This window comes from Ruditapes philippinarum, unplaced genomic scaffold (genome assembly GCF_026571515.1).
Source record: "Ruditapes philippinarum isolate M1 unplaced genomic scaffold, ASM2657151v2 ctg1331_1_1_1_1, whole genome shotgun sequence".
Lineage (NCBI taxonomy): Eukaryota > Metazoa > Mollusca > Bivalvia > Venerida > Veneridae > Ruditapes > Ruditapes philippinarum.
The window spans coordinates 2610-18854 of NW_026866104.1; the positions used below are offsets into that span (position 1 = coordinate 2610).

The 16245-nt window shown below is 32.4% G+C and overlaps 1 protein-coding gene across 1 annotated transcript; it reads left to right on the plus strand.

Annotated features, from left to right (window-relative positions):
- Positions 1–631: 631 nt before the first annotated feature.
- Positions 632–16245, plus strand: LOC132731344 (uncharacterized; the record flags this gene model as incomplete). Its single annotated transcript, XM_060717509.1, is given in 7 exon segments — positions 632–750; positions 4230–4278; positions 9010–9077; positions 12533–12638; positions 13657–13775; positions 14251–14390; positions 14527–16245. Coding segments are annotated over 7 exon segments (710 nt in total), but the record flags the coding sequence as incomplete, so codon positions are not given.

Genomic DNA, 16245 nt, shown 5'->3' on the forward strand with positions numbered 1-16245 from the left:
CAAATTGTTTTTGGTTCTACTCAGGTGAAATAATGACAAGAGAGGGCACCTTAGTAGAGCGCAGGTTACAATTTGTCTCTAGTTTTAAGTAAAGAATATTCTAAAAATCATTGATAATGTTTGTTGTCATGCTTATTTTTATGTCCCAGAAGGACGGCATATTAAAATCACACTGTCCGTCTGTGCATCCCCACTTCATTCCTGTCCGGACTGCAACTTTGTCATACATTTAGGCATTTTGAAATAGCTTGGCACAAAATTTAATGTCTTCCACATCAAGAATGATGATGTGTCACATCCAAGAACCACGTCCCTACCTCAAAGGTCAAGGTCACACTAACATTTTGAAGTTTCACTTTAGATAAGTGAATGCAAGTAATCACTGTCTAGGATGGCATTTTCAAATATTTAAGCACTATAACAGTGAAGAAGCCCTTATTTTCAAAGATTTTAGAGTTTTTTATTCAATATTTTCATTTTGTAACTTTTATTTGGGAATTATTTCCTGTGGATTGGGAAAATAATATACAATTTTTAATTGGGAATATGACTGAATATCGGCTATAAAACAACCCCAAAAAAATCCCAGGAAGTATTATATGTATATTATATTTATTTAAATGATTTTCAGTTGATGTACAGCTTCACCAACCTCTATTGTCAAGCAGCACTACCCCAGATGATGTCAGACTAGAAATGATGTCACTTTGCTTTCAGTTAGAAACTCTTTGTAAGAAAGAACTCACAGAGGTATGTACATTAAAGGGGTTTTACAAATTTTATTTACAAAATTATTGTAATATCTTTTGATTAAAAAATTGTGTGTAATTTTTAAAGGGATACCAAGGCAAAATTAACATTTCTTCATTCATTTTTCTGTGATTTGAATACACAAGATCATTTAACTATTTTTGCCATTAATTTGCCTGAGTATCCCTTTAAAGTACTAAAATATATGCATTGAATTTTTCTTGCAGTTATTTCTTTTGTTTGTATTATTAAAAGGTCAATGTTGACATTTAAGATACCTATAATTCTTTTGTCATTTGTGTTGACTAATAAGAATCAAGAATCAATTAGTTTCTGTATGAATCTTGTTTCATGTGTCATGTTTATAATTATGCACTTATTAGCTGGACTATTCGATAAGAATAAGAAGAGCTATTGTAGTCACCCGAGCGTCTGCATCCGCGTCGGCGTATCCTTATGTTAAAGTTTTTGTAATACCTCAAATATTTTCAAAGTCCATTGACTTATGGCTTTGAAACTTTGCACACTTGTTCACCATCATGACCCCAACCTGTAGACAGGAGGAGGTAACTCTATCAAGCATTTTGACAGAATTATGCCCCTTTTTCGACTTAGAATTTACGTTAAAGTTTTTGTAATACCTCAAATATTTTTAAAGTCCATTGACATAAGGCTTTGAAACATGTTGAAATTTTATACTCTTCTTTGAGAGCATACTAGTACTCTCTCCAAGGCCTATAACTGTAATATGGATTTATAGAAAAATTTTGCCTTTTTCTTTACTGAGAAAATTTTACCTTTTAATCAAGGCTTTTTTTACTATCAAGCACTAAGAATAGTCGAGCGTTGCTGTCCTACCGACAGCTCTTGTTTTATATTGTAATTTTTTTACCTGAAAATGCCAATGATTGGAAAATAAATCTGCTCTGTTCCACGTCATAACTGAAACCCATATGACTGCCTCCAAGACAGATTAACCCATTTACATACAGAACTCTTTGTTGATATGGTTATTTAGGGCTAAAACAGTTACTCGAATAAGTCAGTGATTTTTTCCAATTTTCAAAACAACCTGTGACTTTCTGAAGGGGAAAATATAGGGTGATAAATCAGAAAAGGGGGAAAATCGGAAATCCAATTTCAACAGCTGAAACACATTTTACAAAATTTTTATTTTCAATTCAATTTAACATGCATGGTGCATAGCAGCAGCAATCTAAAGGGATAGCTGTCTGTCTTCTAGCTGATATAAGTCAGATGCTTCTGGTAAGGAAGAGCACAAGGCATTTTAGGGGAAAATATAAGCATTTTTAGCGGAAAATAAACCTATTTTGGGATAAGCGAAACAGCTTTTATTCTACTGAAAAATACAGTGAAAAAATCACTGTAAGTGGATATTTCCGATTTAGACCTTGATCTTGTGCAATTATTTAAAAATGCAACATTTTATTTTTGCCAAAGTAATGCTCAGGAATTTCTTGTCCCCTCTCTATTAAATAGTGTGTCACCAAAACCCAAACGGACTGAGTGACACAGTTGAACCTGAAAATTGGAAATTTTATGTCTAGTTATAATCTAAGTGAGGACTTATAATATTGCATATTAAATATACAGTCAATGAAGCCACTTTGTAACTATTATATGGAGGATATTTGTTTAGTTCAGTGTAAGATCGGAATATATATCACCGAGTGAGCACCAAAAGGTATATTCCACGAGTGGCGCAGCCACGAGTGAAATGTGAACTTTTGGTATTCATGAGGTGAAATACAAATTTTCTTTTTATTATGTGCAAATAAATGTTTAAAAAGACAATTTAATCTAATACTAAATGAAAAGTGTGCCAAATAATTATACAATGTGATGTCACCTCATTATGTTGGTTTCCAGTTCTATACATGCTGGGTTTCGATGAAAAAACGTAATGGGCTTAAATTCAAAACAGTGAAAAATATCAAATTGATAATTTCACTGTTTCAAACAGTGAAATAACAGTTTTATATTTCACTGATATATTTCTATAAACCACTGAAAAGCATGTAATAATTTTTATTTTTTTTTAAATATTTCTATATACATCAAACAATATCTTTGATAAACGTATACAATGACCAAATATAGTTATGTCTATCTGTAGAAATCTTGTAGAGATATTGACAAATCAATTATACTATATTGATGAAACCTTTCCTGATAATGTAACTGAAACCTTCCCTTAAAATTTTATTGGCAGAAAAATAAAATTTAGTTTTCAGTTTGAGGGAATACATGTATTTCTCATTAGTGAATGGCGTCAGCAAGCAAATGTGATAATTTATATTTGATTTTGTTTACGTCTGTAAGAAGACACGTTTATATACACATGTAATTGTTTATGTTCTTCCATGTGAATTAAGAACAGTTGAAATATATGATGTCTTGCTTGGGCCAGTTATAGGACACATTTTTTTCTTTTCTAAAAATCTTGTGTCGAACTTCTGTTTTTTTTATGGAGAAAGTTGTTAGATTTAAATTCTCAAATGGAACTTTTGGCGTCATTTAACATTGAATTTATCACATGTTTAGCTTAATCCTTGTGAAAATGAAAATGCTTTTTTCTTTTGAGAACTTTAATATCTACACAGTACCAGTGACTATAATAAAAGCTCTCCATTAAAGAATGTGATAATATATAAAGCTACTTATCTATTAACAAGGGCAGTAAGCTCGACTTTTCTCAGTGCTTGATAGTAAAACAAGGGCCTGGGTATATGTAGAATTTTCCAAGTGGCCAATTTGGTTCTGTCAACATCTATAATAGAGTAAAGAGCCTTGGATATTGGTAGTCCTTTTACGTTTTGTAAGTCTAATTGAGCTCCATAATTTAAAACCCAATGTAAATTTAAGTATTTAAAGCTACATTTCTGCTGTCTTTAATTTACAAAGTTACTAGGGGCGTGTCGTTGTGATTGTTGATTTCAAACCACTTGCCTCTCACCGCTATAAGATAGAGTCACGCAATTGTTTTAAATGGATTCATGCATGTGAAAAAGCTATCCAACTATCTTAAGGACTGTCTGTGGTTCTACTTATGTGCCCATTTGTTCCTGAAATAATGCACAGATCAGGGGCACCTGACGTCTTCCTTCACCAGTACCTGAGTAGACTGACTGTTCTCATCAATGTCACGTGTATACATACGCATGATATAACAACAGGACAATAACTGGGTGATTAGTCTAGCTAACAAATGAACAAATTCATTAAATATCAATCAAATTACTTCTACATATTTAATTGAAGGTATAATAAAGTGAAAATTACATGAATGTGATAATTCAGGTCTTGTGAGAATACAACCCAATCAACTCGAGCGATACTAACCATCAGAATAGCTTTTAGCAAATTCATGTAATATTAGCTAATATTCCATTGAAAAGAGGGATGAATTTAACTTTATATATAAAGTAAAATTCATTGTGATACTTTTCTGATTTCAGAATTCAAGCATTCATCAAGGTCATGTTAGTAACTCATTCATTGACAGAGGTGAGCTTTGTTTTATATGTTGATAGAATTTTGTTTGTGTTGAAACACTCAAGGAGTCTCTGGGTATGACACTAGATTTTGTTCAATTATTTTTACCTTTTTCTCCTTGTCCTCCTGTTTTAGTCAGTAGGACCTTGTTCATAATGTGTAAGGCAAACTGAAAAAAAAATGCTGAATTTAGCTTAGTTGCTATGGCAAGCAAATAAATAGTAATTAATCGCCCAATGTGTTCTTGTTTCTGATTAAGCACAAAAATATGAACTTTTACTGAAATTTTGATGAATTTCTGACACACTGGGCAATTTTTCACTCTAGTGAATCTAGCCCTTTGTCTTTTATAATCGATTCAAACTTAGAGTTCAATTGTCAATTTTGTATCTCATTGCTGATTTAAAACTCATGAATGATAAGTGGACTGTCTCTTGGTAACAATTGGTTTATTATACTGACTATTTATCTAAGAAAGCAAGTTATCACCATAATTAGTGGTCTGTTTAAGTTTATATAGACTTACATAGTTAAACACATTTAGTTAAGTTTTTTCTTTGAATTTACAATACCAGAGCTTTAATATTTGTTAAGAAGCATTAATGCATTTTCATAGCAAGGGTCATTATGGCCCTCTTGTTGTTCAAAAATGTTCATTGTATTTCTAATAGTGCAAAGTTAATTTCAATATCCCTTTCTGAGATTTTTTTTTATGGTACAACCACAGAAAAAAGGGAAAATTAGGTTAACTGTATGGAACAGAATTAATGCATTTATTCTATCTTGCTTGATGACATTGGAACTTGCATTATGCTTAATTCCATCTTGCTTGATGACATTGGAACTTGCATTATGCTTGATTCCATCTTGCTTGATGACATTGGAACTTGCATTATGCTTAATTCCATCTTGCTACATGACATTAGAACTTGCATTATGATTGATTCCATCTTGCTTTATGATATTTAAACGTTGCATTATTCTGGATTCCACTTTTCATTATTTCATTCAAACATTTCGTAGTGACCAATGCTTTCATTGAGTGATAACTATTAAACTGGAACGAGCCATTTGGAATACTAAAATGTTAACGTCATATACCGTTATGTATAAGCTACCTTTCTTCATGCTCTATACAAACCATTTACGGTTTAGTTTTTCTTGTATTACTTTTATGTAGAAGTCATTTAAAATTGACTATTTTTTTGTTCCCTGATGGATTTTGTTAAAATGTGACTTATTTGATTTACAGCTCGCATGGCGTGATTACTATTAGCTTTCGCTTATATCCATTATTCAGTGTTTATGCTTAATAAAGCTCGGTGTCTGAGGCTTTGTGGATTATAATATGTTCGATCATCTTACATTATGATAAACAATTTAAACAATGTCTAGCGATTTGTGAACTGTTAAGGGGCGAGAACTCTGTTATCGATATCAACGGATTTTTCCATGATTCGCCTATCATCGGAATTTTCCGTACATGTATATATTACGGAATACCGTTTGGGCCATCGTGGTTATACGTTAAAATACAGAGGGCGACAATGCTATAAATACGTACCAAGCGCTTAATTCATAAATTGCAGTGGAAAGAATATAAATACAGGTAGTAAGGATTATGCAATATAATTTTATACATGTATATGTATACAGTCTAATAGAAAAAATATGCTCGTAAACAGTTATTCAATGGGGCAGTTATACGTACAGTGGCGGATTCAGGCCTTGGCTTAAGGGCTGCACCTACCCCCAAAGACACGTTGATGAGCTGTGATGGAATATATACGTGTAAGTTTCATGCAATAGTGGTCATAGTGTATTCCCTTATCAAAACATATAATGCTGTCATCCAGTTGTTATTAAAGCACCTGCCCAGGTATTGCGATTGCGAAGGTCTTTATCTAATGACTTGGGCATCAAAAGCAAAAGTTATTAATTGGCCTTTTAACTTAATGAATGTCTCAGAGTCACTAATAGTGGCGAATATGTATATAACACATTAAAATATACATGTATAATAAGGAAAGAAGGAAGTTGTTTATTTTTGTGACATGTGCATAGTCAATTATAAATGTTGGGCATATGTGTGTCTGATTATAGATCAGACATCCCGCACACACCACCACATTCACATACATTTGTGCTAAAAGATATACTATGCACATCTTTCAGTAATATATTTTTATCACAGAAATTTATTGAAGTCTATAAAATTCTTACTAAATATGTTTTATTTAAATAAAAACACATGATACACATAATGTATAGGAATCTGCTTTCCTTATTACGGGTCAAGTAAAGTTGTGCCTGTCTTTAAAAGAAACTTGCATATATATTTTTGTAATAACACTATACATGAATATTCATACTGCCCACTTACAGTGTAAAGGATTTAAAGCACAATGTTTGTGTGAAGCCAAATTATATTTCTTTTATTTTACAAAAAAAAATCAAGTTTGTACTGTACTAAGTCGTGGCCACGAGTTACTAAGTGACATGTGTGTGTCTTTATTTATCTCGTGCGCACGAGATACTGTGTCGTGGCCACGAGTTACTAAGTCGTGGCAACGAGATAGTTAAGTCGTTGGAATGAGATACTATATCGTAGCCACGAAATACTTTTTAACGGCCACAAGTTACTAAGTCGTTTAAGTCATGGGAACTAGATAACTAAGTCGTGCAGACGAGATAATTAAATAAGAGTACACCATGATTTTTTAAACTTAGAAAATTTTTAGAAGATTTACGTGCAACATTAATCTTTGAAAATACTGAAGTGTTCACTTTAAACTTAATACATGTCTTTAGGATCATAAGGCCCATAAATCAGACATTAATTTTGACTAAGTTATATCCCTTTGTTGGGACAATTCTATGATAAAATTGGTCATTTTGTACGTACAAAGGCCTGTTAACATTGTTCATACCATAACTTGAGAGGGACTTAGTCCTGGTTTATTTTATTGGGAAGGGACATTGCCCATGGACAGTATATATCCTATAAGGATGTTTGAGGTCACAGGTCAGATAAACATGACACTTCATGTAAAATCCTTGTCTGATGAATGATTTAGAAAGAATAAGCCGTAGTTTATATAACCTAAAAAGATCAGTAGATGACACCTAATAATGTTTAGGCAATTTGGTCAGAAATCAGGGTCACAATGACGCTAAATCTTTGACCAATCAATAACTTGTATCAATGGCACTTTTACGGGCAGGTGAAGTAGGGGCATCCTTGTTAGGAAAATTCATATAAATAGTGTAATTTGATTGGTTATTTATCTCGTTCGCACGAATTAACTTTCTCGTGGCCACGAATAAACTTTCTCGTGGCCACGACATAGTAACTTGTTCCAACGACTTATTTATCTCGTGGCCACGACTTAGTAACTTGTGGCCACGACTTAGTTATCTCGTTCCCACGACTTAATTATCTCGTGGCCACGACTTAGTAACTCGTGGCCACAACATAGTATCTCGTTCCCATGACTTAACTATCTCGTGGCCACGACTTAGTAACCCGTGGCCACGACACAGTATCTCGTGCGCACGAGATAAATAAAAACACACACATGTCACCTTTGTGCCACCTTAAGTTTGATAAAATTCAATTAAATTTATCGCACACGCTCAAAAAGAAGTGTAAACAATTGTATAAGAGGTGATTTGCCACTTGTATGATGAGTTATTAGAGACATATATAAGCATTTTTTTCCACATGCTGGCGGAATCTTCAAAAACACGCACTTTTCGTCTGTCGCATCGTGTTCTCTTGTTTTTCAGTAAATTTTCATGTCAGTCCCCAACTAACACTGTTCTGTATACGCCCCTATATAAAGTGGACGTAACTTTGTTTACTCCACATGCCAAAATACGGGATCATCCGGAAAATAACGGGATGTACCGACAAAGCGACACCTGCTGTCATAATATGAACACAAATTATTGCAACTTGCATTATGCTTACTGCCAACTGCTTAGTGCGTACTGTCACATGCGACTATAATATCGCTATCGTTGTCATCTTTGTTGTCGATGCGCATTGATCATGTATTGCATTATATTTGTAATCAGTGAATATATTGAAGCATATGAATGCTAAGACACATCAAATTCGCCAATTATTGATCAAAATGAATAGTTTATTTTGACATAATGTCGACAATATAAGTGGCAGATTTATAGCAAATTAACGATACAACTACCATGTTACATATAGTTATAAAGAATGTTATCTTAAATACCAAACATAATACGTTGTCCTTTAAAAAGAGATGCAATTAAACATATAGCATAATAAAATAATTATGTGAGTTTGATGGTTTAGTAGGTTGCAATTACATGAAAGTGCATTCAGTAATCATAAGGCATGATTGAATTCAGCAAAACGCAGGTTTTCATTGTCATAAAGAAGTATAGAAGCAAGCATAATGTAAGTTCCGATATCATAAAGCAAGATGGAATAAATGCATTAATTCTGTTCCATATAACTGTCATGGTTTTAGTTTAAATATACATCCGTATTTTATTTGTCATTTAAGAACATATTTTACTTTTATGGCATTTACAATCAATACTAAAAACAGATTAGACTGGAAGCAACTTAATGCTAATTGAAGTATTATCCCATGATTATAGGAGGGTTTCCAACTGAATCATGCTGATTGCCACGTGTTTTTTTTTGTCATATCTATGTAATGAAGTTGTTCATAAGTTTTGCTACTTTGTTTGTTTCAGCAACTGTTGTTTATGACAGAATACTTCACCTGTTAGCAAAAGTGCCTCCAGATTATCAAGACTGTCTTGTAAGATTACTATTACCTTAATATATTTCTTTTCTTTGATCATGTATATTAAAGATATACTATGCTCAAATATTGATAATTGCCACACAGTGACTCTTTGTTAATAAAAGATACATGAAAACATGTTTTGACTTATTAGGAAGTAGATATGTTATGTTTATAATTCTACTCACTGTAGGTGGTCACAAGGTTAGCTTTTAAAAAAGCTAGTAGCGACTCACTTCGTAATTTTTTTCAAGGGGTGTGTTTAAATGTAAAAATGACAGTTCTGTTTGCTGAAGAGACTTCAACGAACATCAAAATAAAAGTGAAGTCAACACTTGCCCGGTGCCCGATGGCCAGTGAATATAAGTTCAGGCCAGTGTAAATTTAAGAAAATTTTGTTAATTATTTAGTAGAATAAATTCAAAACTGGAATTCGGGCCAGTAAATTCAAAATCTTAAACTCATTGACTGAAAGTGACATATAAAGTTCTCTCAGTTTAACCAAGATGAGTATGAGTATATATGAAGGTGCATGTAAACAGATAGAATGAAGAACCTATGTCTATGCACATTTACTATATGGCCTGTTGACCTTGACCACAAAATGTTAGATAGGTAGATTTCATCAAGATGTCTCTTTATACAAAATTAAGTTGTAATACATGTATGTTATTTAGTATTGGAATGAGAGGCACAAGTCCTAAAGTAAACACAAGTTGTCAATCAATTCAGCCAGAAAAGCCGGGATCCTATAAAAAAATATAGGGATCCCGGAAATTGACCAGTCTAAGAAGATGTTTTTCAGATAAGCCGGGATCCTATTAAAACATATAGGGATCCCGGGAATTGACCAGTTCAAGAATATATTTTTCAGAAAAGCCGGGATCGTATTAAAATGTAAATAGATCTTTTGTTTGTTTGTTTGTTTCATTTTTCGCCTTTATCCAACAGTATTTCAGTCATATAGGCGGGTAGTTTCCTAACCATCGTTCCTGGAGAGTTACACCAGTACTAGACTACCTTCCTCCGCGCTAAACTACCAAAGCATCTCCCGGGGATCAAACCCACGCCAGAGAGGTAACTGGATTAGAAGTCATCGACTCTAACCCCTCGACCACGGAGGCGATCGTAAAGAGATCTCACGTATTGGCCAGTTCAAGTATATAGTTTTCAGAAAAGCTGGGATCGTTTCAAAACATATAGGGATCCCGGGATTTGACCAATTCAAAAAAATAGTCTTTGATTTTTCCAATTAATTAGGCATATAATTATAAGTATTGTGATTTCCGCATTTTAAGTTTGTTAATAAATAGCTCTAAATATATCTATATTCTAAGTTAAATTAATTTAACGTTCATTATATACAATAAAAAAATTAACGTTTAATGGCCTTTCATTACGACAACAATCAACAACTATAGTTCATTAGGTTTTTCCTCCATATCTTATACGATCCCGGATCCCGGGCGTCCCGGATCCCGGCCAGTAAATACATACACTAAATACCGGAAAGGATAAAATGACCGGAAAAAAGGAAAAATAAAAAATCCACAGATACAGATGTACACTTATGTTAATTAACCAAACGAAAACTTACTACAGAGAAAACAGGTGAAATCGCTAAATCAGAAGTCAGTGTAAATGTGATTTATTGAAAAAGAATTCATAAAGACAAACATTTTAATCATCATTATATCTTTGCGCTGAAAACAATACTTGCTGATTTTTAAAAATGGCGTGAAAATTGAAAGTTTTTTGACGCTATGTAAGATTAAATTTGATTGGCTAAATAATTTTGGATCCTAGCCCTGATAGATAAATTTTGTAGAAAGCTGGAAGCCAAGCTTCGATTAAATTTTTGGATGGCTTCGGAGTTTTAGGTTGTTTCTCAGTAAAATCCTACCGTAATACCGGCTCGCCGTGGCGAGCCGGCATAATATGAATACATGTATATAATGTCATTAAAGGGATACAAAGGCAAAATTTTCATTTCTTCGTTTTGAATTTTTCATTCATTTATCTGTAAATGTCCTAAAAATAAATACACTAGGCAGTAACAGGAACAAAACTTTTCTTCCTATAAAGAATAAAATGGCGGTTTCCTAACCTGACCCGCGTGGGTCAGGTTAGAGTGTTAAAATTTCACAATAGTTGTCACAGTGAACTCTGGAAACGTTAAAGAACATGTGAAATGAATGAATAAGGTTTGTTTCAATCATACCATATCCACAATATCTGTTATTATAGTTTCCAGGGCTTGATAAAGTCACATTGCTAGTTTTACAACTTCTCAGTGATTCTGTCGGCGTCAAAATTTCGTTCAACATATTTATGGATATTTACGCTTCAAATCCAAAATATATAGAATTTTTACAGAAATTTATGCTGGGATTTTTACAAATGTCATTTTAGCGTGATTCGAGTACATAAGATAATTTTGATATTTTTGTGATAAATTCGCCTGAGTATCCCTTTAAAAAACTGGCAGTTTTTTAAAGAAAGTACCAACTTTGCTTAACCTGTAATAGGAAAGCAGCTAAACATACATAGTTTGTACATTCTTTTATTCAAATTAGACATATTCAGTTAGATTTTTTATAGATTTTAATAAATTTCTGTGATTACAATATTTTATTCATAAACGAGCATAATAAGTATGTCTTTAAAGCAAATTTTATGAAAGTTTTAGTTCATGTTTGCATTCCTAGAGGTTATAGTCCATACAAGTAGCCAAAAAAAGGCTTTTGGTCACATAAACAACTATAAAGATTAATTTTATACAAATAAAATTAATGTAGTTTATATTAAGCATCTACTTTATTTTTAACTAGAGTTTTAAGTATTGTGCTTAAAATACATTAAATCATCTACTGTGATTGAGTCAGATATAGTTCATGTAAACATATATAAATGGTTATAGTTCATGTCACAGTCTGCACCTATAAATATTTAGTTCATTTGACCACCTATTATGACGGTTATAGTTCATTGAGCCTACAATGGTTGTAGTTGTTAACCACAAAACAACTTAATGGCAGGGCTAACTTTTCTAAACACATTGTTTATGACTGTCAGTTTTTAAAAAGAAAAAATCTTGATACTTCATGGGGAATTCATTGGGGAAGTGGTTACGGTCTTTGACTTTAAATCACTTGCTCCTCGCTGTATTGTGATCTAATCCTGCCAGAGACTTTGAATTCTTTTATGTGAGGAAGCTCTCCAGCTACCTTGTCAAATCATTGGTGGTTCCACTCTGGTGCCTGTTCATGCCTGAAGTTATGAGAGACACCTGAGGTAATCCTCAGACAATAAAACTGGAATGTCACCATATGACCTTTTTGGTGTTGGTGCGAAGTAAACCAATCCAAATTAAAAAAAATAAACTCCTATAAATAATAACAAACAATAACTCAAAATGGTTTTATTAACGAATGTTTTGTTTTAAAATACATGTTTGTTTTGTTTTTCAGAGATATCTACAGTCACAAAGATTGGACAGACTGTATCCAAGAGCAGTGACCTATCTTGCAAATCCAAGGTCATTCTCACTTGACCTTGACAAAACCCCACTTGATAGTAAGTAAAAGCTTATTAAAAGTTATTATTAACATTAGTGAGTATTAAATACATTTTGCAGTGAAAAAGTTTTCAATGAAACTTTATTCCATTATGGTTGTAAATGCATTTTGGAATAGACAGTTTTTTGTAAAAAAAAGTATGCAAGTGAGCGTTTGCCATTGCCCTGTGTCTGTCATACATTTGGTGCCTTTTCTTGGCTTCTTTTCATTTATTTTTTTATCAAAATATAAGATCATGTTTTTTGCCTATATACCAGTGTACAAACACTTCAATTTACTATTGTTTGATAAAGATTTAAACATATTATAAACCATCCAAGCAAATCTTAAGATGTTATTTATAGTATATAGAGCTCTGAACGTTCCAACGTGATTACAAATTATGTAGTAGCTTTAGTATTTTATTGTTTTATAATTGAAATACAATATTTTTTACAATATAATGGATTTAACTATATTGTTGAACTCCTATTTCCCCCTATTTCAAACATATAAATTGTGCGGCAGCATGACATTGGTGTGGTTGATGCATGCTACTTATAATCTAGGGATTTTTAGCCATGTTTGTGTAAACTGTCAGTTGCAAGCCATTGTTTCCTATCTGGCAAGAAACTTTACATTCATTGCTCAGTACTTGTTGGTTTCAGGAACAGATTCGAAAGTGTGTCTTTGAACTCATTATAAGCTTCCTACACAATCAAACTAAAATGAATTCTGTATAAACTATAAACATACAGATTAATAAATGTCTCAGATGTTACACTTAATAAAGAAATAAGAAATTCTTCTCAACATAAATGCTTAAAAACTGATCATTACAGGTATAAATTTGAAACTTAAAATGAAAATGTTGGGTCACAAACAAGCTCATCTGACTGGGGGATTGACATCGTTAGAACGAACCTATATACTACATTTAATGTATACGGTAAATAGCCTGGGTTAACGAAGATTGGGGATGGGGGGGGGGGGGAGGTATGGAAGATTATTTCAACTTGTTATTGTTTATATTTCAGGTTATTTTGCTAGTGTTTCAACATTGAGTCAATTGACAACACTTGCTAGGCAGATGCATAATGATTGTGTTAACACATCTTCACATAAATATATTGCACATCAGCTAGCCCTCATGTATGTAAGTATATATGCATATTTACATCTCTTGAATCAAGTTGAGAGGTTATTCTATAAAGTAAGCTTTTTTCTAGGGAGTTCTGTAGCCAAATGTTTAATAACATAAGTCAAATACTCATTGGTTTAAGTATGCAAAGCTCGAGTTTGACGTATGCAAAGCCCAGGTTTGAGGTACTGCAAAACTTATGTCTGAAGTATGCAAAGGTCATGTTTGAAGTATGCAAAGCTCATGCCTGAGTTATGCAAAGCTTATCTGTAAAGTATGCAAAACTCATGTCTGAGGTATGCAAAGCTCAAGCAAGACTTGTATCACATGTAAAAAACATTTCAACTAATTAAACTATTGTCAGAATTACATTTTTACAATATGGTAAGTCATATTAGATAATATGATATTACGACAAAGTTGTATTACATATTTTAAGAATAGCTTTTAATATTTTGCTAAATAATAAGCAAGTTATTCTATATTTCAGCAAACCATCACTCAAATAAAAAGTCCACTGTTTGAGCAGCATAAGAAAGGGATAGAAGAAATGTTTAAACCCATCAAAGCCACGCTTGCCACCACAGACGATAAACAGATAAGATGTCTAACACAATCTCAACAAGAGTGGTATGTACTGAGTGCATAAATTATATTCTAAGTAACATTAGAAAAAATGTTATGTTCCAAAATTGTATGCATTACTGTAATGACTCGTGGTAAGAAATTTTCAAGTTTGTTGTTAAAATAAATTATTTTTTTTTAGGTTGCTTGACCTGACTAATCATATCCTGAATACAGTCAATACATTCCCGGCTGATCTTACACAAGATATGGTTCAACCAGCTTCGGTACTGCAACAAAAGTCAACATAATTTCCACTAGGGCATGGAAAAGAATGATTTCTTTACAGTTTTTATTATAAAAATTGCAGCATCAAGTCTAGCTGGAATAAAACAGACCTGGATATGTAATATTTTTTAACTTGAGCCCAGTCTAAATACTCTGATCATTGATTGGTCAATTTCTGATGCACATTTTGAATCTGACCAATGAAAATGAATTGTATGTAGACTGGTTTGTTGGATCTGACAAATACATGTGTAACAACTGATAAAATACTACAAACATTCCCATAAAAAAAGCACTTTTTTGTCCTAAAATTTTATAAATATGATATGTATCTATATCAAATGGTGTAATAGGCACCTCATTCAATAATTTTCATGTAGGTAAGAAGTCTTATTTAGTTTGTGTCAGAAATTGTTTAAACACAGAGTAAGTTCTGTTTTATATCTATAAAAGATGTAATATATAGGATATTGGGAAACATAAATTTTTGTACACCAAATTTTGGTAGTCTATAATGTAAAGAGGGTTGAATTTTAAGTTCAAAATTGTTTAAAGTACAATGTATTTTGTGAAGTACAATGTGTATTGTATAATTGTGTTTAAACAACATTCTTCATCAACGTGATGTGTGATCTTGTTGGTTTAAATAAAGAAGCTGACCTTTCTGAAGGTCGTCTAGTCATACCAGTATACATCATGTGGACACATTTGTACTATATTTTCAACCTTTACTCGTTAAAGTACTTCTTAGCTGACAATTTTAATATGTTCCGTGTCCTAGCTCCTGACCTGTTCCTTTAATGTGCTAATCTTTAGAGACGTAGCAAGATATATAATAAAGACATATTGTTGAAAACAAACAAAGGACATCACGTACGATACTAAAACCTTGTATGACAAGTCATGTGTGTACTTTTATTGTTGTACTTTTTCACCTTTATATTAAATGTCAACATTTTGGCTGAATTTATCTTGTAACATAAAAGGTGAAACAAAGATTTGCTTATAATAGTGTGGCAAGAATTAAAACCAAGGTATAAGTTTAAATTTCTGATACGGCAAGAGTTATTCCAGTGATGTTGCGATGTAAAGAAATTTCGGGAAATGGGAATTTTTTGTTGGGTTTATTTTTGGTGATTACTTTGTAGACATATATTATAGATGTTCATAATTACTTTGGGTATTTGTATAATGTAGACTTAAGGGTTATGTATTGGAAGAATAATTGATATGTTTTATTTATTGTGTTTGTATATATATACATGTATATGAGAATGTCTGTAAAAGATTTAGTCATAGAATTCAAATTTCACTTTAATTATGAAAAAGAAAGATTTGTGCTTGTTGCACAAAAGAAATAAAAGAAAGTATAGGACATAGGGACTGTTTTTCAAAGTTTCGTATTTTTGAGATTTTTTGCCAGTGTAATTTAGCTTATTTTAAAGGTCACAGAGAAATGTGCTTAAGTTGCAAATTACTGAGGTCACTCAGTGTCTGTTGTCCAACCAAACTTTTTAAACTACAGTAGAACTTTGATGTGTCTAACTTCGTTAAGTCTATTTTTGTCGATATTTTGAAGTAAAATTGAAGTCCTGATTCTTTTATCTTGTAAAACTTCGATTTGTTGAACTTT